The 25435-nt window shown below is 35.7% G+C and overlaps 1 protein-coding gene across 1 annotated transcript in view; it reads left to right on the forward strand.

The window, feature by feature from the left end:
* Window positions 1-25435, forward strand: part of LOC115210525 (translin-associated factor X-interacting protein 1-like) — a 175237-nt gene that overhangs the window by 51350 nt on the left and 98452 nt on the right. The window contains exon 6 of the mRNA XM_036502239.1: window positions 7023-7305. Coding sequence (XP_036358132.1) covers window positions 7023-7305 — 283 coding nt within the window. The remainder of the gene's footprint in view (window positions 1-7022; window positions 7306-25435) is intronic.

The following is a 25435-nucleotide window of genomic DNA, read 5'->3' on the forward strand; positions in this document are numbered from 1 at the left end:
TGGCCACAGTCAAATGACTGAAACAAGTAAAAGAGTAAAAAATTATTATTATTATTATTATTATTAGTAGTAGTAGTAGTAGTAGTAGTAGTTGTAGTAGTAGTAGTAGTAGTAGTAGTAGTAGTTATTTGAGACCATTTTGTTTGATGCAACAAGCTTGTTTCCACAGGATCCCTTGACAGCCATATTGTCATCCCTGTCATCACCAACATCATCGTCATCATATCATATTCATCAGTATTATTATCATTATCACTACTATCATTGTCATCACATATCATTCTTATAATTTTCATTATTAATGTCATTGTCATCATCACTATTATCAAAATCATCATTATCATTATTACTATAACATATTCATCATTGTTTTCACATTTATAATTTTCATCATTATCATCACCATCATCATCATTGTATTCATTGCTATTATCACCATTATCATTATTACTATTACATATTCATCATTATTGTCATCCTTATAATTTTCTTTATTAATATCATCAGCATTATCCCCCTCATTCTCATCATCATCTTCACTGTTGTCATCATCCCCCTCATCTCCATCTTCATCATCTTCATCCTCATCTTCATCATATTCCTCAACATCATTACCAACACTATTGTCATCATCATCATCATCATCATGATGTTCGTCAGTATTATTCACCATTATCATTAACTTCATTGCCATTCATCAGTATTATCTTCCTTGTAATTTTCACTATCATTGTCATTGTCATCATCAGCAGCAGCATTGATGTCACCATTATTTTTGATGACATTTTGACTGGTCCATGCTACAATATCTTTGGATGCATCTATAAGGTCCAATATTTTCCAGGTTTTATCTCACTGTTCCTCCTCAGTTTACTTCTACTGGCACTACCACACCACCAACATCACCACCACTACTATCACACTCTCTGATGCTATCACAGCCACCACCATCTTTGCAGTTTCATTATAGACCAGAACTACCATCTACTGCTGCATTTGTAGTCACTTTTGTAAATCATCTGTGCATATTCTTAACTGTTGTTGTTGTTGTTTAACCCCAGGTTAGCCATAAGTGAGTTGCGGAACTATGATCAAGGGAGTTACAACCATGACCATCCCATCTGTGTTTTATTAGATACTAACTTAAAAGCTGCTCTCTGTGCAGAATTTTCAGCTAGCTTCTGTGGAAGGTTAATTGTACCTGCAACCCAAAACTGAACAGAGCTAAATAGCATGATTATAATATGTCTATAATGACTACATGCCCCGCCGGTGTTTGATCAGGGGTTTAGGACAGATGAAAATTAATTCTGTATTGTAATCATTCTATTGTTCCAGTCTCAAGTTGAATTCCAACTGTCAGCCAATTTGTCCCAAAGTAATGACAAAAATAAGGAGGTGAATGTCATTTATCTCCCCCTTGATCTCTGATGTCATCTGACAAATGCCAGCCAAGATGGCATGAATCAGCCAAGCCTTACCTGCTAGAAATTGCAACCAAAATGCTTTTAAATCAGATCCTAATACTGGATGTTCAAGAACCAAATGAAGGGCAGATATTCAATCCTGGGATCATTCTCATTCTAAAAAGGTATAATTTGTCTATGCAGATCAGAGCAAATGTAGACTGAAATACAAGGGTCCCAGATGGACAGACAGAATTTCACTTTTATTAATATAGATAGCTTATCTAGAACTACATAGAATATCTGATGAATCCTTCATCTTTATTTTTAAGATCCTCAGGTGTGTTATGAGGGGCATTAAGCTCTGTATCTAGGATTCTTTTCTTTTTCTCTTACAGTGTGTGTGTATCTTTCATTTACCCAGTGCCTGCTGCCAAACCGTTTGAGTACACTCATCTTCTACTTCTCATGTTAACATATTAACTCTCTTCTCTCTGTCGCTCTTCTAAAGTCTCTCACCCTCTCTCTATACAATGTAAAATATGATTGGAGAAATCAGTAAATCAACAAACCAACCTTTATATCAGCTTGTACTGCTGCCATGAAACAGTTACTCAGTTCACACTGAGAAGTGGTTTTTATAAGAAAGGTCATCAAGCTGTAGAGGCTATGCCAAAGCAGACTTTGAAGATCAATGCAGTACTCTGGCTCACTGGATCTTGTTGAACCCTCCAACTTATGCCAACATAGAGTATGTACTTGGCACTGGAGGTGGGGGGGATTTATCTCCCCGCTAGCAATATAAACAAGAATGCATTTTGCACCAAAAGCCAATATGAAAGGTTCTCTCATGGTGACTACTGCAGTATAGTTTGATCTAACAGAACATTGATGTTTACGTCACTGTCATCGTCATCATCAGTTAATGACTGCTTCCCACACTGGCAAGGGTCAGATGTTTTGACAGGAGTTGGCTAGGTAGGCGACGGCACCAGATTTTTCAGTGTCTGTGCTTGCATGGTTTTTATAGCTGGATGCCCTTCCTAACACCAACCACTCTGCAGAGTGGACTGAGTGCTTTTCACGTGGCACCAGCATAGGTGAGGTGAGTTTTGATATGGTTTTTACAGTTAGATGCCCTTTCAAATACCAACCACTTTACAGTACAGTATGGACTGGATGCTTATTACGTGACACCAGCATTGGCAGGGTCACCAAGACAAAAATCCTTTGAGAAGGGAGAGGACATTAGAGGAGATCTTGAGCCAGATGATGAAAGGTTAGAGTGTGACAGAGAGAGAGAAACAGGTATCTTGCTGTAGAGGAGATACATAATTACCAATCAAAAAGAGAGAGATTGAGGTCAAAATATTTTATTTCTCAGCATTAATATTGCATCTGTTGCTAATATATATTTTTTAAATAATGATTATAAAAGGACCCTCTTCGGTCATGAATGACCATGCTGTTGCACCTAGAAAGTTACCCTCTGAGGCAAGGTTGTTTATGGAAGACCAGCAGTCACCCATGCATACCAGCCTCATCTTTCCACACCACCAATGTTATCCAAGGGAAAAGCAAAGGGCGATACAGCTTGGCACCAGTGACGTCGCAACTCATTTCTACAGCTGAGTGAACTGGAGCAATGTGAAATAGAGTGTGTTGCTCAAGAACAGAACACCCAGCCCAGTCTGGGAATCAAACTCACTACCTCATGCTTGTGAGCCTGACACTCTAACCACTGAGCTATGTATCTTCACATAAATTATGCTCATATAGCATTGAAAATTTTGCTAGTAAATTAACACACACAACACTCATTCTATACAACTCCCACAATAAATTATACACAATACAGTCACCAATAAATAAAATAACGCAACTTACAGGGTAGCTGCTGAACACAAATGACACCCATACAATTTACACTGCATATTCTATCCAACGAACAAAACCAAAGGTAATACCAGAAAGAACACAAGAAAGTGATAATAAATCCAACAGATGAAAAAGATGGCAGAAAAACATCTCTCATTCCTTCAGAAGAAAATTCTGAATCCAATGAGACGCAGCACGGAATGTTGTCAGTAAACAGGTCGCGGTCTCAAAGCAACAAAAATATTTTGACAAATTAAATTTAAATGTTGAAGTGAATCTAACAGATTTTGTGTGTTTCTTAAATGGCTTATAAACACCTTCCATGCTGCAATTGTTTTCATTCCAGCACATGATCTCAGCTCAGGTCTCTTGCTATGCAAGTACATTTCCGTAACAATTCTGAATGCATTCCAGGAAGTACACACTTGGGGGTACAGTGGAGCCCTACTACATGAAACTGTTGTAAATGGAATATTATAATTATGGCATTATGATTTAACTGAATATTATAATTCAGCATAGGTATGACTGCTTGGTTCCCAATCATATGCCCTCAGGTCCAGTCCTACTGTATAGTTCCTTGAGCCAGTTTCTTTGACTATAGCTCCAAGTTCCAACTGAAACTTTATGAGTAGATTTGCGAGACAGAAACTAAGAGAAGTATGTCATGTACATATGTGTGCATGCACAAACACATGCATGTATGTTTGTATGTATGTATGTGTGTATGTGTGTATGAAAGTTTCTCTCATGGTGACTACTACAGAATAGTTTGTATGTATTTATGTGTGTGTGTGTGTTCCAAAACTAACTTCGCCTGTGCTAGTGCCAGGTGAAAAGCACATAGTCCACTCTGCTGAGTGGTTGGCATTAGGAAAGGCATCCAGCTGTAAAAATCCTGCCAAAACAGACACAGTAGCCTGGGGTAGTCTTCTACCTGGCCAGCTCCTGCATGCATGGATGCATAGTAAACAAATGTTAGATGATGATATATATATACACTCACACACGTGTGTGTGTGTTTGTGTGTACCTTGTACATTATGTGATGGTTGCAAATGAACATCATCACACAAGCATGGTTGTTCTTTTTAAGTTGTCTTTGAAAAAATATCTAGTTATGAGGAAATAATACCCTGTTTTGAAACAAGTAAGGATTGACATTAGGAAGGACATTCTACCATAGAAAATCTGTCTCAATCATGGAAAGTGGAATTTAAAATGATAATGATGATGATGATGGGCACAAATTTGGGGTGGAGAGTAATACAGTCAATTTAACAATGCTGATACCAGACTGACACACATTGGAATATTGAAAGATGAAGATAATTTTAAGTGTCATTTAAACTGGTTTCAAATGTTGGCACAAGACCAGTGCTCAACTGTTATTATTGGATTGTCTGGAAAGTGCGTGCCGATTTTTAAAGGAAAGAAAAGCCCAATAAATACTTGCCATTACATTTTTAATCAACTAAATATGAACCATTTTGTTGTACAATGCATCTCCATCTTTCTTTTAACTTGAAAATACCCTCTTCCCAGAATTGAGGTGGTTTCATGGCAAAGAATTCATCAAGGTATCTTTTTACGTCATCCAAGGAATTGAAATTTTTACTATTAAGACTATTCTGCAGAGACCTGAATAAGTGGAAATCCAAAGGAACAATATCCGTTGAATTTGGAGGGTAGGGTAAAACATCCCAGCCAAGCTGCAGCAATTTTTGTCTGGTTCCCAAAGCATCAAATGCCAAAAATGAACTTTCTTATCTTCCATTTTAAAGGGTTACAGAATTAACACAGGTTATAGGAACATTAAACTTCTTCCATGGAAAGATAGCTTAAACTGTGCTCTAAATGGAGGTGTAGTCAAATCCTATTTTATGGACTCAACCATGTTCTAAAATAAGTCAAAAGGTAAGCTACTATAAATCGGCACAAATTTTCTTTCAGTTTCCATCAACCAAATCCACTCACAAGGCTTTGGTCAGCCTGAAGCTATAGTAACAGACAGTTGGCCAAAGTGCCACACAGTGGAACTGAACCCGGAACCATGTGGTTGGGAAGCATTCTTCTTACCACACTCTTTCTTTCTTTCTCTTTTTTCTCCTTTAATTGTTTCAGTCATTTGACTGTGGCCATATTGGAGCACCTTAGTCGAGCAAATCGACCCCAGGACTTATTCTTTTGTAAGCCTAGTACTTATTCTATTGGTCTCTTTTGCCAAACCGCTAAGTTACGGGGGACATAAACACACCACCATCAGTTGTCAAGCGATGTTGGGGCAACAAACACTGACACATACATATATACAACAGGCTTCTTTCAGTTTCTGTCTACTAAATCCACTCACAAGGCTTTGGTCGGCCTGAGGCTATAGTAGAAGACACTTGCACAAGGTTCCACGCAGTGGGAATGAACCCGGAACCATGTGGTTAGTAAGCAAGCTACTTACCACACAGCCACTCCTGTGCCACAGCCACAAATATTTTCTTTTTTTTAAATGAATATTCATTTAATGATTTTGCATTGGCCCTCAGAAACATCATAATTACTAGGTGCAGGTGTAGCTGTGTAGTTGAAAAGTTTGCTTCCTACGTACTTCATTTTGGGCAAGTGTCTTCTATAGCCAAGGGCCAACCAAAGCCTTGTGAGTGGATTTGGCAGATGGAAACTGAAAGAAGCTTTGCATGTCTGTAAATGTGTGTGTGTGTGTGTGTGTGTGTGTATGCATCCTTACCTTGACATCGCATGATAGTTGGAATCGACTGTCAATGTCATACAAATATTGCCATTCATTTCTAATATTGTGTGAGAAGATTGTGTAGTCATAGAGCAATGCTTGGAAACAGGTAACTGTAAGCGACAGTAATTGTGTCCAGCCATAAAAAAATCTTACTCAGTAAACTGTCTGGCCTATGTAAACATGGGAAAGTGGATATTAAATGGTGGCAGTGGATGGCAACAGTGGTGGTTATAGTTGTGGTAGTGGTGGTGTGTGTGTGTGTGTGTACATGCATGTGCATGCATGTATTTGCCATGTTTCCTGATATTACCTATTTCTTTACTACCCACAAGGGGCTAAACACACAGGGGACAAACAAGGACAGACAAATGGATTAAGTCGTTTACATCAACCCCAGTGCGTAACTGGTACTTATTTAATCGACCCTGAAAGGATGAAAGGCAAAGTTGACCTCGGTGGAATTTGAACTCAGAACGTAGCGACAGATGAAATACCATTTAGCGTTTTGTCCAGCATGCTAACGTTTCAGCCAGCTCGCCACCTTGATATTACCCATAGCAGAAAACACTGTTGTTATTACAATTTCTTGCTTAGAATTTCAATGGATGAGAACAGTCAATTCAGTACATGATTAGTAATTTATCTTATTGATAAAATATCGATGAAGAATTATGAAGTTGACCTTGCCAGAAGACAATGTACAGGACCATAACTTAATAGAAAATTCAATCACCTCTCATCATCATCATCATCCTCATTTAAAGTCCATTTTCCATGCTAGCATGGGTTGTACGATTTTGACTGAGGGCTGGCAACCAGATGGCTGCACCAGGCTCCAGTCTTGATCTGGCAGTGTTTCTATGGCTGGATGCCCTTCCTAATGCCAACCACTCTGAGAGTGTAGTGGGTGCTTTTTACGTGCCACCATAATATTAAAAACAATAATAAGTCTTAAGTTTGATGAGTTTATAGTTCTAAATCCTCTATTTGCAGAATTAATACAACTGCACAAACAGAATGAAATGCTACGTGAAAAAATTAATTCTCTGCTGACACTGAAGGACGAAACAGCAGTGAGGAAAGACAACCTGATAGATGAAATAAAAGAAATGTATGGAAAATATCGGGACACATTTGATTCTTGCAGACTAATGATGAGAGATATCAAAATGCTGGAAGCAAAAAGTGACCCACTCGTGGAAGTAGATGCTGACGTAGAAATGCCAGAGAAGGCGGAACCTGAAGAAGATATTAAAACTTTGAAAATCATCCTAAGGTAAGCATTATTGTTATTCTTTAATAATAGTTACCATTCTTTTATTCTTTTACACGTTTCAATCATTTGATTGAGGTCATGCTGGAGCACTGCCTTGAAGGGTTCTAGTCAAAGAATTTGTCCTCAGGACATCTTTTTTGTAAGCCTGGTACTTAATCTTTTTATCACTTTTCCCAAACTGCTAAGTTACAGGGAAATAAACACACCAAAATCAGTCAGCTAGTGATGGTGATGGGGACAAACACAGACACAATAACACCCAACCATAAATATATATATATATATATATATATATATATATATATATATATATATAGAAGGAGCTTCTACAGGACTAGAACTGTTTCATTCAAGAGAAGATTTCCTGAAGATTTCTCTTGAATGAAACAGTTCTAGTCCTGTAGAAGCTCCTTCTATATAATAAATTAATTTTACTCTGCTATGTATTGGGTACCTTATTTACTGTGGTTAACCCCGAATCAACCCGGGACCTACATATATATATATATATATATATTATTTATTTGAGAACATACTCTTTGTGGAGAATGGCGATTTGACATCTATATCTAGCATGTTGATTCTCCACTTTTCGTGTTCAGTCCTTAATTGGTATATAAAAATATTTTAATCTTCGGATTCTTTTTAATATGCTAGACCACTGGTTTTAATTGACTAATATCAATTTCTACCCTTAATTAATTTTATATATCATATCTTCTCCACTACGATTCCCTAAAACTTGAAAACTACACAACCAATTTCATTCAAATTTTACACATGCCTTACTTAGGGTCCATGTAGTTTCATGGGCAAAAAGAATGTTCAACTTCATGCCTAGAGCAATCCCATAGCAATATCATATCTTCTCCACTATTTCAGTATTACATGTTAAAAGTGAAACAAAAACATTTCTCGATTTTATGTCAGATACTTTCACTTTAACAATAAAAATAATAATAACAATTGAATTATATGTAGTAAGTAATAATTAAAATCAAACTAAAGTATAATATAATCGTAACATAACAAAAGTAAAAATAACAGTTGGTATAAAATTGCATCAATGATTTGAACTTGAATGAGTGGTTTCACATGAATGGGAATAAATTAAAAATAAAATTAGCATGCAGAAATGGAATAGTCTAGATGGATAATAAAAAATTAAATTAAAGAAAAGACTATTGTCTATAAAGTATGCAATGTAGAGAAAAAAGAAGATTTGAACACCTGGAGGAAAGCTATCCACGTGTGTTGTGAGTTATTTTGTATGTGAAAATTGGAAAAAAAACTGTTAAAAATTGTCAAAAAATTGAATCGCGCGAGGCGTTTGCCGCTACGTGTTTGAACCTTTTGTGGAGGGTGTGTCGACCCTCAAGTCATGGAGACTTACGCAGGGGTCGCCACAACAAAAAGTGACGAGTCTCTTAGAATAAAAGAAGTGTTCTTTAGAAAAGAACAATTGAAGGAATACGAGAAGTTCGTCAAAAGGGAGGGTGACAGCGTGAAGCTGGTCCCGCCTGTGGAAACAATAGAAGAGAAAAATAACAAGACGATAACGTATAGAACGCAAGATAGAAACACGAGAAAACTGGTGAGAGTGACGATTGAAGAAATAGAGAAATGTCTGGGGGACATCATGAAAAAAGCGACTTTTGTAGACAGAGGAAAGAAATATGGTACGGTGGAGGTGAGATGCACAACAAAGGAAGTGGCGGCCTCATTGGCTTCCACTGTCCTGAAAGCGGAAAATTTCACCATGTGGCCGACGTATAAAGGAAGACGAGGGGTACGGGTAAGAGTCCCAAAGGTGCCCCCAGATATTAAAACAGAAATGCTGGTAACAGCCATTATTGGGGCAGCAAAAGAGGAAGTAGAAATAGGGTCAATTAGGGACGAACGTTGTAAATTGGAAGGGATTCGGAGTAGAGTTGTGGCTGATGGCCACAATGGAAGACATCGAAAGATTTCCCTTCCAAATAGAAATAGAAAACGAGAAAACAATTAGTGTAATAGTGGAAGGCAGAAAACCGAATTGCTACCTGTGTGGATCAAGAGGGCACATAAAAAAGGAATGTCCACTGTATGAATTCACAGCGGAGCAAAAAAGACACAAAGTGGAGAGAAGGAAAACGAACACGAAGGAAAGAACAGCGAAAACAAGGAAAAGGAAATAACGGAGAAACAACAAGAGAAGGGAAGTAACAGCGCACTGAAGGAAAATGAAAACAAAGGGAAGAAGATAGTAGAAAAGGAGCAAATTCACAGGGTGCAGAAGTAGTGGAGAAGGAGCCAAGGCAGAAGCAAGAGAAAGAAAAGGAAAGTACATTAAAGGGAAGAGAAAAAGTAGGAAAAGAACAAGAGAAGGAACAGAACCAAGAGAAAGGAAAAGATGGTATGCAAAAAGGAAAAGAAACAACAGGAATGGAACTTAAGGCACAGGGTAGAGAGACGGCAGACAAAGAGCCAAAAAGACAAGAGAAGGAAAAAGAAAGAAGAGAAACCGAGGGAGGAGAAAAAAGAGGAAGTAAGTCCTAAGAGAAAAACTAGAGAAAACGTAGGTACGAATAGAAAATTCAAATACTATGGAACGTTGATCCATCACAGGCACTGTGAGGAGATGGAAGATTTAATAAGCGTAACAAACGGATATACGTGGGTCAGGATGGGCACCGAATGGAAAGAAACAGGTGCACTCGTCCACGAGAACAACGCCGAGGCGTTCATCGAGGCAGCTGGCAAGAACGTGTTAAAACATATGAAATGCCGACTTACAAGGTGGCCTCGAACGATGGAAGTTTACTCAGATTTGGTAGACATAATGGAGTATATATAAAAGAAAAGGTATTGTGAAAACTTTAATTTGGAAATGATGAAAAGAACTTTAAATTCTGAAAAAAAAAAAGAAATGTTGAACTTTGTAAAACTTTTGAAATGTATGTTGAAAATGTATAAAATGTTTTATTTGGAAAATATTGTTGACGAATAAAAAATAAATGACGAAATGTAACCGCTCGATTTCGGGGATCGAGTAGGCATTGCACCACATTGTACAAACTTCATAATTCATTATTCATTTTCCCGATTGTATTGTCCCATCTATGTAGCCCCTAGTGGGTAATAATAAAACAACCTGGAGGAAAGCACCATCGAAAAGTGTCTTGGTGCGACTATGAAAGATATCTAACCAGAGGCGATAAATTCGCCACAATAGAAGCAAGGTTCGAGTCAACGGAGTGTGCAAGAGAGTACACAATTCGAACTTGCAAAATGGAAATATTTAATTTTTACCTTTATATCTGGGACGTAGGACGTGCCGGATAAAAATTAAAAATGCCTTCCTCCCAGAAGTTGAGGTAGGCTGGATTGTAGCCATACTTCTATACAAGAGGGAGGACAAGATACAATTGATCGGGCTAATAATTCCAGTCTGTTATATATTTTGAGCATTGCTATCACTAGCGTTATCAAGATATAACTTTGTATTTTGTATTTTAGGCGTAGACGTATATATATATATATATATAATATATATATATATGTACATGTAATATGTACACATATATATATATATGACTGCGCTACATTGACAAGGGGCAATACCCCGAAACGCGTCTGTAGCTGTCGGACTGGCAGTGTGAAGCGGCTGACCTCCCTTGTTCGAAGGTTATAATGGATACAGATCGTGTATCAATAGCTATCTTGACGGTGGTGACCTCATGGAGCTGACCATGGCAGCGATTATTCTTATATCTATAAGCATGTCATATTAATATGGCGATAACAATTAATTTCCAGTAAACGCTGCCATAATCTCTTTTATAGAGACTTAGTAATTTTAATATTTCTATTATATATATATATATATATATATTATATATATATATATATATATATATATAGTATAAGAACTCTTGGATGGAAATTTGTAAATTCTTTAATGCATTGCTATGAATGTTTCCACAAATCTCGTGCTTTAGCTGTTGTATTTCCCATCCACTGGATATTTACAAATATGATTTGCAAAATTCATGGATTCTAAGGGAAATATTAATACATGCCTGAAGAAAAAATAGGCAAAGTTACATTGGTGTCCTGGCTGTATCAGATGTTTTGCTAAGGGATATTTCCCAACTTACACCAATCAGAATGATCTATGGATTGTTGTTGACTAGTTTCACTTATCATACAGATATATACATATATAAACATTATGGAAGGGTGTATATATATATCAGTCTGTATGGTATGTCAAAATAGTCACAGCAACTGCTCATAGACCCCAAAGATCCTTCTGATTGGTGTAAATTGGTAAATATCTCATAGCTAAACATTCGATACAGTCAGAACACTAATGCAACTTTTGCCTGAAGAAACAAACGTATGTATTAATATTCCCCATAGAATCCATGGATTTTGCAAATAATATTTGTAATATGCTGTGGATGGGGAATACTATAGCTAAAGTATTAGGTTTGTGGAAATATATGTATGCAATGCATTAAAGGAGTTTAGAATTTCCATCCAAAATTCTTGTTATTACTACGTTCATCCTATGCTACCAGACTAATAACTATCCCATAAAATTACTCTGGAAGATTGGAACAGTAAGCGGTAACTGGAATAAATAACGTAAGACCCTTTTATGAGCACACTCAAAAATGTTTCACCTAAATGGACTTAAAGAATGTCTGTGTGTATGTGTGACCAATAGTATTAGTTAGAATGTGTATTCAATGCTGTGTTATGAGGATAAATATTACTTAATTGTGGATGAATAATGCTATCAATAGATTAATGTGTTAAAAATAATATTAATTCAACCTTAGATCTAATAGCTTCCAACATAAATTAAATGTATTTCTCAAACCTTTTAAGAACTCTATAAATGAATTAGTAAAAGAAGATAAAATGGAAAGTATTTATGAGGTAGATAACCACACATGTAATAAATTACTAATTGATAACTCAACAAAAACATATAAAAAGGGATAAACTCTAGGGCCTATAATTTAATCAAGAATTAGGCAAAATAAATTAGATACAAAATTTAACATTGTAAATAGAGTAAAACAACTCATCCCATGAAAACCTTTTGTAACACTAAAAGACCACATAGATAATTTCATGCAAAACCCTAGCTACATGTAGAATGATAAATCCCACAAAAAGCTATGTAGGCATAATCAACAAATTTATGCCAGTTATGATCATACAACTCTTCATAGCCTTTCCAAACCTCACCCAGTGGATATGTAGCAGCACAATCATTGAATGGATTAAAAATATTAAAGATACAGTCAAATGCAAATTTATCCAGTTTGACATCATGGACTTTTACTCCTCAATCTCCAGAAATTATCTCCAACAGACACTCAAGTTCAGTAAAGTATATACAAGTATGACTATTATGGATATAACCCTTATAATGATTCCAAAGAAACCATTGCTTTTTCAATACAATCAATATCTATAAAGCGGAAATGCGAAAAAGTTGTTTTATTTCTTGGTTATTTGTCTTATTTTGGGATGGGAGCGGTTTAAGGGGTGGTAGATGGGTTTGGATTGGCGCCAAAATTTACACTGGAGGGTAAAATGGGGTGGGCAATGGTGTGAGGAGGGTTGCAAGTCACTCGGGGCTACTGTTTGGTTGCCATAGGGAGGAATATGGGAAAAATTGAGTTTTATGGGATTGACAGGTTGCACTGTTTGAATAATGGTGGATTTTTGTGTTGCTGCAGGGGCTAGAGGTGGTTATCTTTAATTGTGGGTGTAAAAATTGGGGGGATTTTGGAAAGGGGGTAAAGAAGAGGGCAATAAAAAGAACCAGGCAAAGAAGACGAACAAAAGAAGAAAGGGAAAAGGAGACAACATGCACAAAACAACACCACCACCAATATATTTATCTTTATATTCATACATATGTACATACACATATATGTGTGTGTGTGTGTATGTATATATATATATATGTATATATATATATATATATATATATATATATATATATATATATATATATTTAAACTTATATTTTAAAAATTAGAGTAAATTTTTTAATTTATCAAAATTTTATGATTTTAAAAGTATCTTGTAATGTACTGTAATTATATTCTTTCTATCATAGTTCAATATTGACAATCCTCAAAGAATTCTAATGCTATGTTTAATTAGCTATGTTACATATGTAATTACCAGTTTCAACAATTTTTACTTTCATTGAACTAGTTTTCCAATATCTTTTGGAAAAAATATCAATTATATTTTTTAAACCTCAGGAAAGCATCATCCAATGATAAATTCAATTCAAGCATACTTTCTGCATTCTTATGAATATACGCATATGTGAAAATGTTTTGTTATGCATAGAAACACAATGTCTTATTTCATTGAAAATCTTACATAAAAATTACAGAAACAAAATAAGTGTTATAACTGTTTTCTTTTGAAATAATAGAACATGTCTTTACACAAACAGAATTCTCCAGCACCTCAATGACTGAAATGTATGATATAAGAAAAGTTTATAGAATTTTTTTCTAGTCTTTATTATTAGTCTTGTTTATTATTTAGTCTTGTTTTCTTTCATAATATTAAATATAACAAAAGGCTTTCGAAGAAATTATAGCTTTCATTCATTTCAAGTTTTTCTCATATTTTAACTGATGACTTTCACATCATTCCAATCAACTGGATTGCTGCTAGTATTCTACTTATAGTAGAAAAAAATATTATAAATACATCTGGAATAGCAGCAAAAAAGTTTATACAGCAATTTGCAATGCTTTTTGTTCTTCTATGTTTTGTGTTAAAATATTCCATCAGTGTTGCCTTGGATTGATAGCATAATTTTAAACACTTTCTGTTGATTGTACCATTTCTACAAAAAATACACTTCTGTAAAACTAGATATCTCCTACAAACAGGGCTATCTGAGCAACAATACTGGGCCCCAGGATTATCAAAGTACTGGGGCCTATAGTATTTATTGACAGCAAGCCACAACATACGTAGATCAGAACAGGGCCCTTAGTCTCATTGTGGTAGTGGGTGAAATGTGCAGTTATTATTTTTGGGGGGCACTAAGATTTTTCTTCCATTACGTAGCCCATATGTAACGCTTTCACATGATTAGTTGAAGAGAAAGGCAAAGAGCAGGAGAAAAAGGGAGAGAAAGAAAAAGGGGGAGAAAGAGAAAAGGTGGGTGGAAAAGAAGTTAAGGCGGTGAGTGAGAGAGATTAAGGGAGAATGCTGTGTATTAAGTTGATAAAATTGTGCATAAAATATATAAGGTGAATATATAAAATGCATTAAGTAATCATCGTATTCCAGTTTCCTTCACTTTACAATGAGAAGCAGATGAGTGACTATCTTTTGATACAGACACAACAGAGGCTACACTTTGAGAGTTTTGGGATAAAGTTTTTAGAAATAACCCAATAAGTTTACCATTAATTCTGTGAAATATTCATGGGTCTTACTAGTTATTATTATTTAACTTCTGTCTTCCATGCTGGTATTGATTTATCATCCTTGTCAAAACTAATGTGGTTACAAGCCACGTCATCAGGGTAGTTAACCAAAGAAGCATTCTACTGTCCACCATGACTGATGTACAATGAGCAAAACCATTTCTCAAAAATGAGATAAAATATAGAATTCTGAAAAATCTTGTCTTTATTATAGAGCAAGATATGATTGTGTAGAGTTTGTCAACAAACTTTTCGTTAAAGCATCAATCATGCTGAGTAAAGAATAACGAACATAATTGTAAACAAGTACTAAATTTACTCTGCTGTCTAAAGATTTTGCATTAAAATTTGTTGGGTCAGACTACATCATTAATTTCTTCAGATTCTACTGTTTTACTCTCAAAAGAAGCATCCTTGTTGGTTAAGTTAGCTACTTTATCAATCCATTGTGATAGTGTTGGTTGTAGTAGCAGTTATTACAGTTGAGAGAGAGAGAGAGAGAGAGAGAGGTAAACACAGAGACAGGTAGACAGATGGACAAAATGACAAACAGACTGATATAAGGGGGGGTATTCAATTAAATGATGTCATCATAATATGGCTGTTTACTGCTTCCAATAAGAAAGAGCGGAAAACTAATTATCCCAGTGAAGTTTGAATTTGAAGTTGTAAGAGTCTGTATGTCTTAAAACTGTCTTGATTGGCTAGTTATTGTCTGTACCAACTCCAAGAAGCAAAAGATATTGAAGTAGATCAAGAAAGGTAATGAAAAGGGTAAAGAAGTGAAGAACTGTAGGAAAATGAAAATTAATGGGAGACGAGAAGAAAATGGAATGAACTTAGATAAAGAAAGAGGAGAAAACAGAATCAGGATAGCAACAAGATGAGAAATGAAGAACAGGATCAAGAAGTAAAGAAAGAGCTTACAAAGAGGAGCAGAGAATATAATGTAGACTCACAGATATAGATAAACTGCATCTTGTCGATATTGACTACAGTGTCACAGAGAAATTGAAGTGTCTCAAGAATTGGTTTTTCCAAAACTAGTCTAGGGATACTTCATAGTAAAATCCATATCGGTGTTTACGTGCTTAGAAACTGAAGATTGTTTGGAGAGGTCAAAAAGATTTCAGGATTGACAATATGAGTAGATGGGACTAGCTTAGAATTCTTTTGCATATGGAATAGTGATATAAGTCACCACTTACAATAAATACATAATGTGTGTATTTGTGTGTGTATTGTGTATATTTATATATATAATAATAATATATATATATATATATATATATATATATATATAATGTATATGTATGCATATAAATATATATATATATATATATATTTAAAATGGCATAGTTTTTTGGTGTTTTACTTGTTTCAGTCATGTGACTACAGCCATGCTGGAGCACTGCCATTGGTCGAACAAATCAACCACAAGATTTATTCTTTGTAAGCCTAGTACTTATTCTATCCGTGTCTTTTACCGAACCGCTAATATATGGGAATATAAACACAGCAACATCGGTTGGCAAGTAATGGTGGGGGTAGAAACACACACACACACACATACACATACAATAGCCTTCTTTCAGTTTCCATATACAAAATTCACTCACAAGGCTTTGGTTGGCCTGAGGCTATAATATATATATATATTTAGAGTGTTTTGGAAATTCCTTGATACAGTTATGATATTTGAAGTGAAGATTTTTTTCTCAAAGAGTTAAGATTGAGAAAAGAACCTTTTTAGAAAGTCGAAAGGCACTAACCTTTGGGAAGAGATTTCACAAACTGTGTGTGGGCTTCGCTTTTATAGATGTGCAAGTGCTTTCAAATCTTAAGAAACCTCTAATCAAAGCAAGATTTGCATCAGAGGAAGAAATGATGCAAGTTACCAAATGTGGAGACCCCCAATGTGGAACATGTGATTTAATAGAACAGGGACCAACCAAAAAATTCAAGAATGGGAAAGAATTGAAGGTGAATACAAATATGAACCCCCCTTTCACATACACACATATATTCACACAGAGTTGAAACACTGACTGATTTATTTTTTCAGCCTACAATTTTCATCATCCCACTACCAAGTATGACATCACCCCTTCCTCCCTTATTCATCTATCACTCCTTCCTTTCTCACTCAAAAACACAAGAGTATTATTATAGTAGATTATCTCGCTAACCATGGGAGCTATGAAAAAATACAAAGCCCATCATCACCACCAGATCATTCTACACATCTGTGTAATTTTTCGTGCAATTTCACCCAGCCATTTGACTGTGAATCTCAAGTTAAGAAAGAATTGCCCATGTCAAATTTATATGTGTATATATATATATATATATATATCTTTATATTTATAAAACTGAGAATGTGTGTCTGTCTGTCTGTGTGTTTCCCTAAAACTCAAGAAGTACGCAACCAATTTCATTCAAATTTTACACATGCCTTACTTAGGGTCCATGTAGTTTCATGGGCAAAAAAAATGTTCAACTTCTTGCTTAGAGCGATCCCATAGCAATATCATATCTTCTCCACTATTTCAGTATTACGTGTTAAAAGTGAAACAAAAACATTTCTCTATTTTATGTCAGATACTTTCACTTTAACAATAAAAATAATAACAATTGAATTATATGTAGTAAGTAATAATTAAAATCAAACTAAAGTATAATATTATAGTAACATAACAAAAGTAAAAATAGCAATTGGTATAAAATTGCATCAATGACTTGAACTTGAATCAGTGGTTTCATATGAATGGGAATAAATAAAAAATAAAATTTAAGTGCAGAAATGGAATAGTCCAGATGGAGGTGTGCACGGCTTTTACATTAGATTATTTGCTAATTAGCTAGCATTAAGTATCTATATGAAGTTTGGCTGTACGAAGATGCTTCTACTGAGTACCGCTGTTGGTTTATTTCTGATCCATAAAGGCCTATAGCTTCAACAGAGTACTGCTTTTTTGTTTACTGTAAGGTTTGTTATTATTATTTCTGTTTAACTATTGTTATCACGTTTGTTGGTTCCTCGTAAGGGAAGCGTTGTTGTATTGCATCTGTTAAATAATTGTAAACCGTAACCCTCCCCCTTTGGGAGAAGGAGCTTTGGTTATTGTTTAAAAATTGAATTGTGTCCCTGTTTGGGGAAATTGATAATATTTTCACCGTTTCCACGGAAGCATTTTTGTTAAAATGTCTTCGATAGAAGAAAGTCCAAAAATGAATTTCGCTGCAGCCGTCGGATTGTAGCCACACTTCTATACAAGAGGGAGGACAAGATACAATTGATCGAAATTACAAGAGACGAGCTAACAATTCCAGTCTGTTATATATTTTGAGTATTGTTATCACTAGCGATATCAAGATATAACTTTGTATTTTATGTGTAGATGTATATATATAGATGTACATGTAACATGTACACACATATATATATACACATATATACATGCACTAGCACTATAACCCGGCAACGACGGGTCTTTAATGCTAGTATATATATATATATATATATATAAATAAATATATATCTCCATATATATATATATATATATATATATATATATATATATATATATATAAATATATCTCCATATATATATATATATATAATATATAAATATATATCTCCATATATATATATATATATATATATAAATATATATCTCCATATATATATATAATATATATAAATATATATCTCCATATATATATCCATATATATATATATAAATATATATCCATATATATATCCATATATATATATATATAATATATATCTCCATATATATATCCATATATATATATAAATATATATCTCCATATATATATCCATATATATATATATATATATAAATATATATCTCCATATATATATCCATATATATATATCCACATATATATATATATATATATATATATAATATATATATATATATCCACATATATATATATATCCATATATTTATATAAATATCCAAATATATATATACATACATACATTATTTACATTCGATGGATATTTGTCCTCATCTTGTTTGTTGTTAACACAACATTTCTGCAGATATACCCTCCAGCCTTCATCAGGTGTCTTTGGGCTGAAGGGTATATCAGCCGAAAGATGTTAACAATAAACATGATGAGGACAATATCCGTCAAATGTAAATAATGTACATAATTCCTCATCTCTTAAATATAGAACTGTATGTATATATATATATATATATATTATATATATATATATATATATATATATATATATATATATATACACATGTATATGGTGTGTTGTGAATTTATGGAAAGAAATCCCATAAAACTCGACAATTTTCATAAAAATGGAGAATAGAAGATGCTAAAATATATGAGAATTTTAATTTACAGCAATATAAAAATCATGTAAATTCATGGATGAATAGAATTAATCAAATTTATTAGATTAAATTAAATTAATTATATATCACTGTACTCATCAGTGCAAAAAGTATGAACATAATTTTTACAAAGGACTTGAGAAAGGAAAAAGCAGAATAGGATCTAGGAGATTCATATTTATCCTTATGCTGAGATCCCCTTCTGTCATGACTGACTGTGGGATTGCACCTAGAAAGGTACCCTCCCAGACACAAGTCCGGGCAAGGTTGTTTATGGAAGATCAGCAGTCGCCCATGCATACCAGCCTTGTTGCCAAGTAGGAAATGGAAAATTCAAAATTTAGGAAGTAGAACGAAATTTTTTAACACAAGTGATGAAGTGTATTTTAAAATATATAAAAACAGAAAACAGGACTGGGAACAAGGTAATATAACTGGACATCTGGATAATGTGATGTACATGGTAAAAAGACCAAAATAAAAACATGAAAGGCATTTTAACCAATTAAAGGTAAGATATATCAAAAATCAAGAAAGGTGAGAGGAGCCAATGTATATATGTTATGACATGTTTGAGGTCCCAGAACCACAAGTGAAAGCAGAACTGACATGTAGGTCAAACAGGAAAAGAAAACCTACAGAAATGATGGAAATTAATGCCAAGAGAAAGAGACATGCCAGTTTCTCACCAAGGAAATAATATTGATAAAAATAAAAGAATAAATAAATAAAAAAAGACAAAGCCAATGTTAAAAGGAGGTGGTGTTGTGTGGAAATAGAACACCCCATTGGTTGGCTCCTAATGGACTGTGCTACAATATTTTGAGTAGAACGATTTGCAAGGACATTATTATTATTCCATTATATTGTACGTCAAACATGCGATACAACAATGTTATCTTTTTCTATGGAATGCAATTATTCATCACATCCACTTTACATCACTATATCTTACACTCTCTTGATATATTTTTTTTATTTAACTTTTCCTTCTAACAATTGCATGACCCACATATATTGGACTAACACTTTATCTCTCCCTACACCTTTTTCTCTGAACATGACTGTTTTTTTAAAAAATAATATCTTTCCTTAGTATGTAATATATTTATATATTTTTTGTATATTATTTTATTTTATTTGCATAATGTGTCCTTTTAAACCCCTTCAGCATATCCATTCTAACTAATATTGTTTTATGTTACTTGTCACTACCTGATAAATATATTTTACTCCTGATATATGCCAACACATATAGTACTTCTTGGTGTCCAACATGCCTACAACCATGTGTGCATATCTAGACATGGATCTTATATGTCATCTGTGTGTACATATTTATTATTATTGTGTTTATTCACTATATATTGCCACTGACATGTATTTTTTAATATGAACATGTGCGCATATGCATATGTTTTGCACACACACACACACATATATATATACTACTATTTTTTGATGTGTCTGAACTTATATCTATATGCGTGTGCCTTTTTTTCTCTCTTTGCGCCATCATGAGTATATATACTTTTATATGGTGTTCCTTCCTTTATGTTTTCCCTAATCAAAAACAACTGGAATTCCTATATCTATGTATACTAATGAGCAGATATTCCTCTACTCGCGTATAAGTAAATATACTAACAATTTTTTCCTTATAAGTTTTTATTGAACATTGTGTATAAATTTTTTTGTATACTTAACGTAAATCCTCAAGTATAATCCACATTTTTTTCCCCAAATTTAAAGGTCAAAATCCCTAATGCGTACTATATACAAGGTTAAAAATGAAAAATATTTTCTAAGCAATGTTCGAGTCTCTATTTGCTGTCAGGCAATGTTTATTCAGATGCATTTTGTGATGCAGGGCATGAAAATACCTTATATATATATATATCTTCTTGCGTTTGGAAAGAGGGTGTCTGGAGAATGGTCATTTGAGAGGTTCTTCGTGATTTTGTATCTATAGGTGTGTGTATATTTGTGTGTATGTAAATTCGTGTAAGCATGAATTTTTAAACCAAACAAAATAAAGGAAGAAAGAAAGAAAAAGAAAAGAAAGAAAGAAAAACTGAAGGCTATGTTTTCTGAGATGGTTGAAATTTATGACAAGATGTCAACATTTTTATAAATTTCTTTTGACAAAAGTTTTTGGTCAGTTGTTACATTGCTCAGCATTAGAAAATAGAATCTTACAGTGCTATATTTAAGAGATGAGAAATTATGTACATTATTTACGATATTTACATTTGACGGATATTTGTCCTCATCTTTGTTGTTAACACAACGTCTTGGCTGATATATCCTCCGGCCTTCATCATGTGCCTTGGGGGAATTTCGAGCCTGGGTTCTCATTCCTAGGGTATTTTTTGATATTATTATTATTATTATTTCTGAGACTCCCTTCAGTCATGACTGACTATGGGGTTGCACCTAGAAAGTTACCCTCCCAGGCACAAGTCTGGGCAAGGTTGTTTATGGATGACCAGCAGTCGACCGTGCATACTGGCCTCCCCTCTCTGTGCCACCAGTGTTATCCAAGAGAAAGGCTGATACAGTTTGGCACCTGTGACATTGCAACTCAATTTTTACAGCTGAGTTAACTGGAGCACCGTGAAATAAAGTGTCTTGTTCAAGAACACAACACACACAAGAACACAAGCTTCTCTATGCTGATGACCTTGTTCTTATAGCTGAATCTGAAGTAAAATTAGAAAAGAAATTTCAGGTATGGAAGCAAGGACTGGACTCAAAGGACTTTATAGTTAATTTAGCAAAGACCAAAGTTTTAGTGAGCAGGAAAGCAGAAAAAGTATTAATCCTTTTAGGGAAATGGCTCCACTCACTATATAGAAGAGGTGTAGGTAGAAATTCCATACAATAGACCCAATTCAAGCTATGGATACATAAAAGGTGCAGTGGAATCACAAGAAGGTTAACAAAGTTGTCTTTGTGTGTGGGAGGTGTGGAGGTACAATGAATACTAAGAACACAGAAAATAGATTTCTTTAAATATCTAGGATAATCCTTATTAATAGACAGTTTCCATTACCTAGAAGACCAAATTAGCAGTGAAGGAGGATGCTCTGAAAGCATAGTTATCACAATATGAACTGGCTGGGGAAAGTCCAGAGAGCTATTATCTTTACTAGTAACAAAAGGCCTCTGCCTTAGAGTGAAGGGCAGATTGAACATAAAAAAATTAGTGTAGGATATTATTAATAAATAGTTATGTCAACAAAGTGAGCATGTATGCAGTTGCTCAATCTGCCAGAAATAGCTATTAAATTTCCCTCAATGCCACTAGTTTCCAAGCTTCAATAGAAACATGTCTGGCCAAGAGGAAATATCAGCTTCTTTGGAAACAAATATAGGGGCCTCTGACTAGAAAATCTGCTTCAGTACATTCCATTTGATTTATCCAAGCATGAAAATGATGTACATCAAAATAATGATGATGATATGTGTGTATATATATATATATATATATATATTCGAGGTAGTCAGAGTATGCGACAGAATACTTAAGATTAGATTAGCGCTTCATCATAGTTTAGCAACAATTATATCGGCCTATGCCCCTCAGCCAGGGCTACCTGATGGACAGAAAGACCGTTTCTATGACACCCTACTGCAGACCACCTCATTGACGAATGACAGGGACCTTCTCTTTGTGGCTGGTGACCTCAATGGGCATGTTGGACGACATGCTGGGGGCTTCCATGGCATACATGGAGGCTACGGTTATGGTTCTCACAACGAGGAGGGAACCAGGCTGCTGGAGTTCTGCGATGCGAATAGTTTTATGGTTTGCAACACTAACTTCAGGAAACCGACAAGCCACCTGGTCACCTACCGATCAGGCCGGCATACTAGCCAAATAGACTACATCCTTGCCAGAAAAAGGGAAAGATGGCTGCTTATAAATGCCAAAACCTTCCCAAGCGAAGAACGTACCCCACAACATAGACTGGTAGTTAGTGACTTTAGGATCAGGACTAAGAGGACGACCAGAAGACGACCAGCATGGAGAAGAAGGGTCTGGAAGCTTAAAGATCCTGCGAATGGACAGAGATTTAGAGACATGTTACTTGAAGACTTTGACGAAGTAGAAGGGGGTATAGCTACACATGGGGTAGAAGACAACTGGATGCTTCTAAGGGACAACCTGCTGAAAGCCACTGACTAGATCTGTGGCTGGTGCAAAGTCCCCTCAAGACCCAAAATAACGTGGTGGTGGAACAATATTGTTGACAGGGCTATTAGACAAAAGAAACAGGCTTGGAAGGACTGGAAGAACAGTGGTAGCAGGGAAGTATATCAGACTGCCAGAAGGGAAGCTAGGAGGCAGGTGTATTTAGCCAGAGGGGAATCAGATAAGAAAAAATTTGTCAATATTCTGCGCTGTGAGGATGAAAGACTTGAGGTATTTCGTGTTGCAAGACAGTGTGTGAGAGAGAATCGTGACGTGGTAGGAGAGAAATGTGTTCGCAAGGATGACAGTTCACTTGCCCTAAATGAGGATGCAAAGAGAGAGGTTTGGAGACGCCACTATGAAAGGTTGCTGAATGAGGAAAATGAATGGGATAAAGAGAGTCTGCCGAATGTCGACCCAACAGAGGGATCAGCAATCCGAGTTGACAGTTCCTTAGTAGTTAAGGCAATTACAAGCATGAAAACAGGGAAAGCCCCAGGCCCATCAGGAATTACTGCAGAGATGCTCAAAATATCTGGTAGTGTAGGCTATAGCCTAGTCACCCGTATAGTTAACCAGGTGATACACGAAGGAGTCATTACCAATGACTAGTGTAGCAGTATAATAGTCAACTGCTACAAAGGTAAAGGTGACGCCCTCGATACAAATAACTACAGGGGTATCAAGCTGCTGGATCAGGTAATGAAGGTTACGGAGAGGGTTATAGCCCAACTAATTAGAGAGAGAGTTAGCTTAGATGAGATGCAGTTTGTGTTCGTGCCAGTGAAAAGTACTACTGATGCTATATTCCTGGTAAGACAGCTGCAGGAGAAATACCTAGCCAAAGATAAGCCCCTGTACCTGGCTTTTGTTGACATGAAGAAAGCCTTCGACAGGGTCCCCCGATCCCTTATCTGGTGGTCAATGAGGAAACTAGGGATAGATGAATGGTTAGTGAGAGCTGTGCGAGCCATGTACAGAGACGCTGCTAGTAAGGTGAGGGTTGGCAACGAGTACAGTGAAGAATTCCGGGTAGAGGTTGGGGTCCACCAAGGTTCAGTCCTCAGTCCCCTCCTATTTATCATAGTCCTCCAGGCAATAACGGAGGAATTCAAGACAGGATGCCCCTGGGAGCTCCTCTATGCTGATGACCTTGCTCTAATTGCTGAGTCACTATCAGAACTGGAGGAGAAGTTTCAGGTGTGGAAGCAAGGATTAGAATAGAAGGGCCTTAGAACCAACCTAGCCTAAACCAAAGTCCTAATAAGTAGGAAGGTAGACCAATCACAAACGCCTTCTGGTAGATGGCCCTGCTCGATCTGTAAAAAAAGTGTAGGTAGAAACTCTATAAGGTGCACCAAGTGTAAGCTATGGACACATAAGAGGTGCAGCAATGTCAAAGGAAGGCTAACTAGGAAAATAGTTTTTGTCTGTGGCAGATGCTCAGGAGCAATAAACACTGAAAATGTGCAGAGACCAACTTCTTCCACATTCCAGGGAGAAAAACTAGAAGTAGTTGATAGCTTCCGCTACCTAGGTGACCAAGTCAGTAGCGGGGGTGGGTGTGCTGGAAGTGTAACTGCTAGAGTAAGAATAGCCTGGGCAAAGTTCAGAAAGCTCTTACCCCTGCTGGTGACAAAAGGCCTCTCGCTCAGAGTAAAAGGCAGACTGTATGATGCATGTGTACGAACAGCCATGCTACATGGGCTGTGACTGCTGAGGATATGCGTAAGCTCGCAAGAAATGAAGCCAGTATGCTCCGATGGATGTGTAATGTCAGTGTTTATAATCGACAGAGTGTAAGTACCTTGAGAGAAAAGTTGGATCTAAGAAGCATCAGTTGTGGTGTGCAAGAGAGACTTTTGCGCTGGTATGGTCATGTGTCGAGAATGGCTGAAGATAGTTGTGTGCAAAAGTGGAAGAGGTAGACCCAGGAAAACCTGGGACGAGGTGGTGAAGCACGACCTTCGAACTTTAGGTCTCACCAAGGAAATGACTAGAGACCGAGACCTATGGAAGTATGCTGTGCGTGAGAAGACCTGGCAAGACTAGTGAGACCATAACCCGTGGCCTCT

The sequence above is a fragment of the Octopus sinensis genome, linkage group LG4, assembly GCF_006345805.1.
Source record: "Octopus sinensis linkage group LG4, ASM634580v1, whole genome shotgun sequence".
Classification (NCBI taxonomy): Eukaryota; Metazoa; Mollusca; class Cephalopoda; order Octopoda; family Octopodidae; genus Octopus; species Octopus sinensis.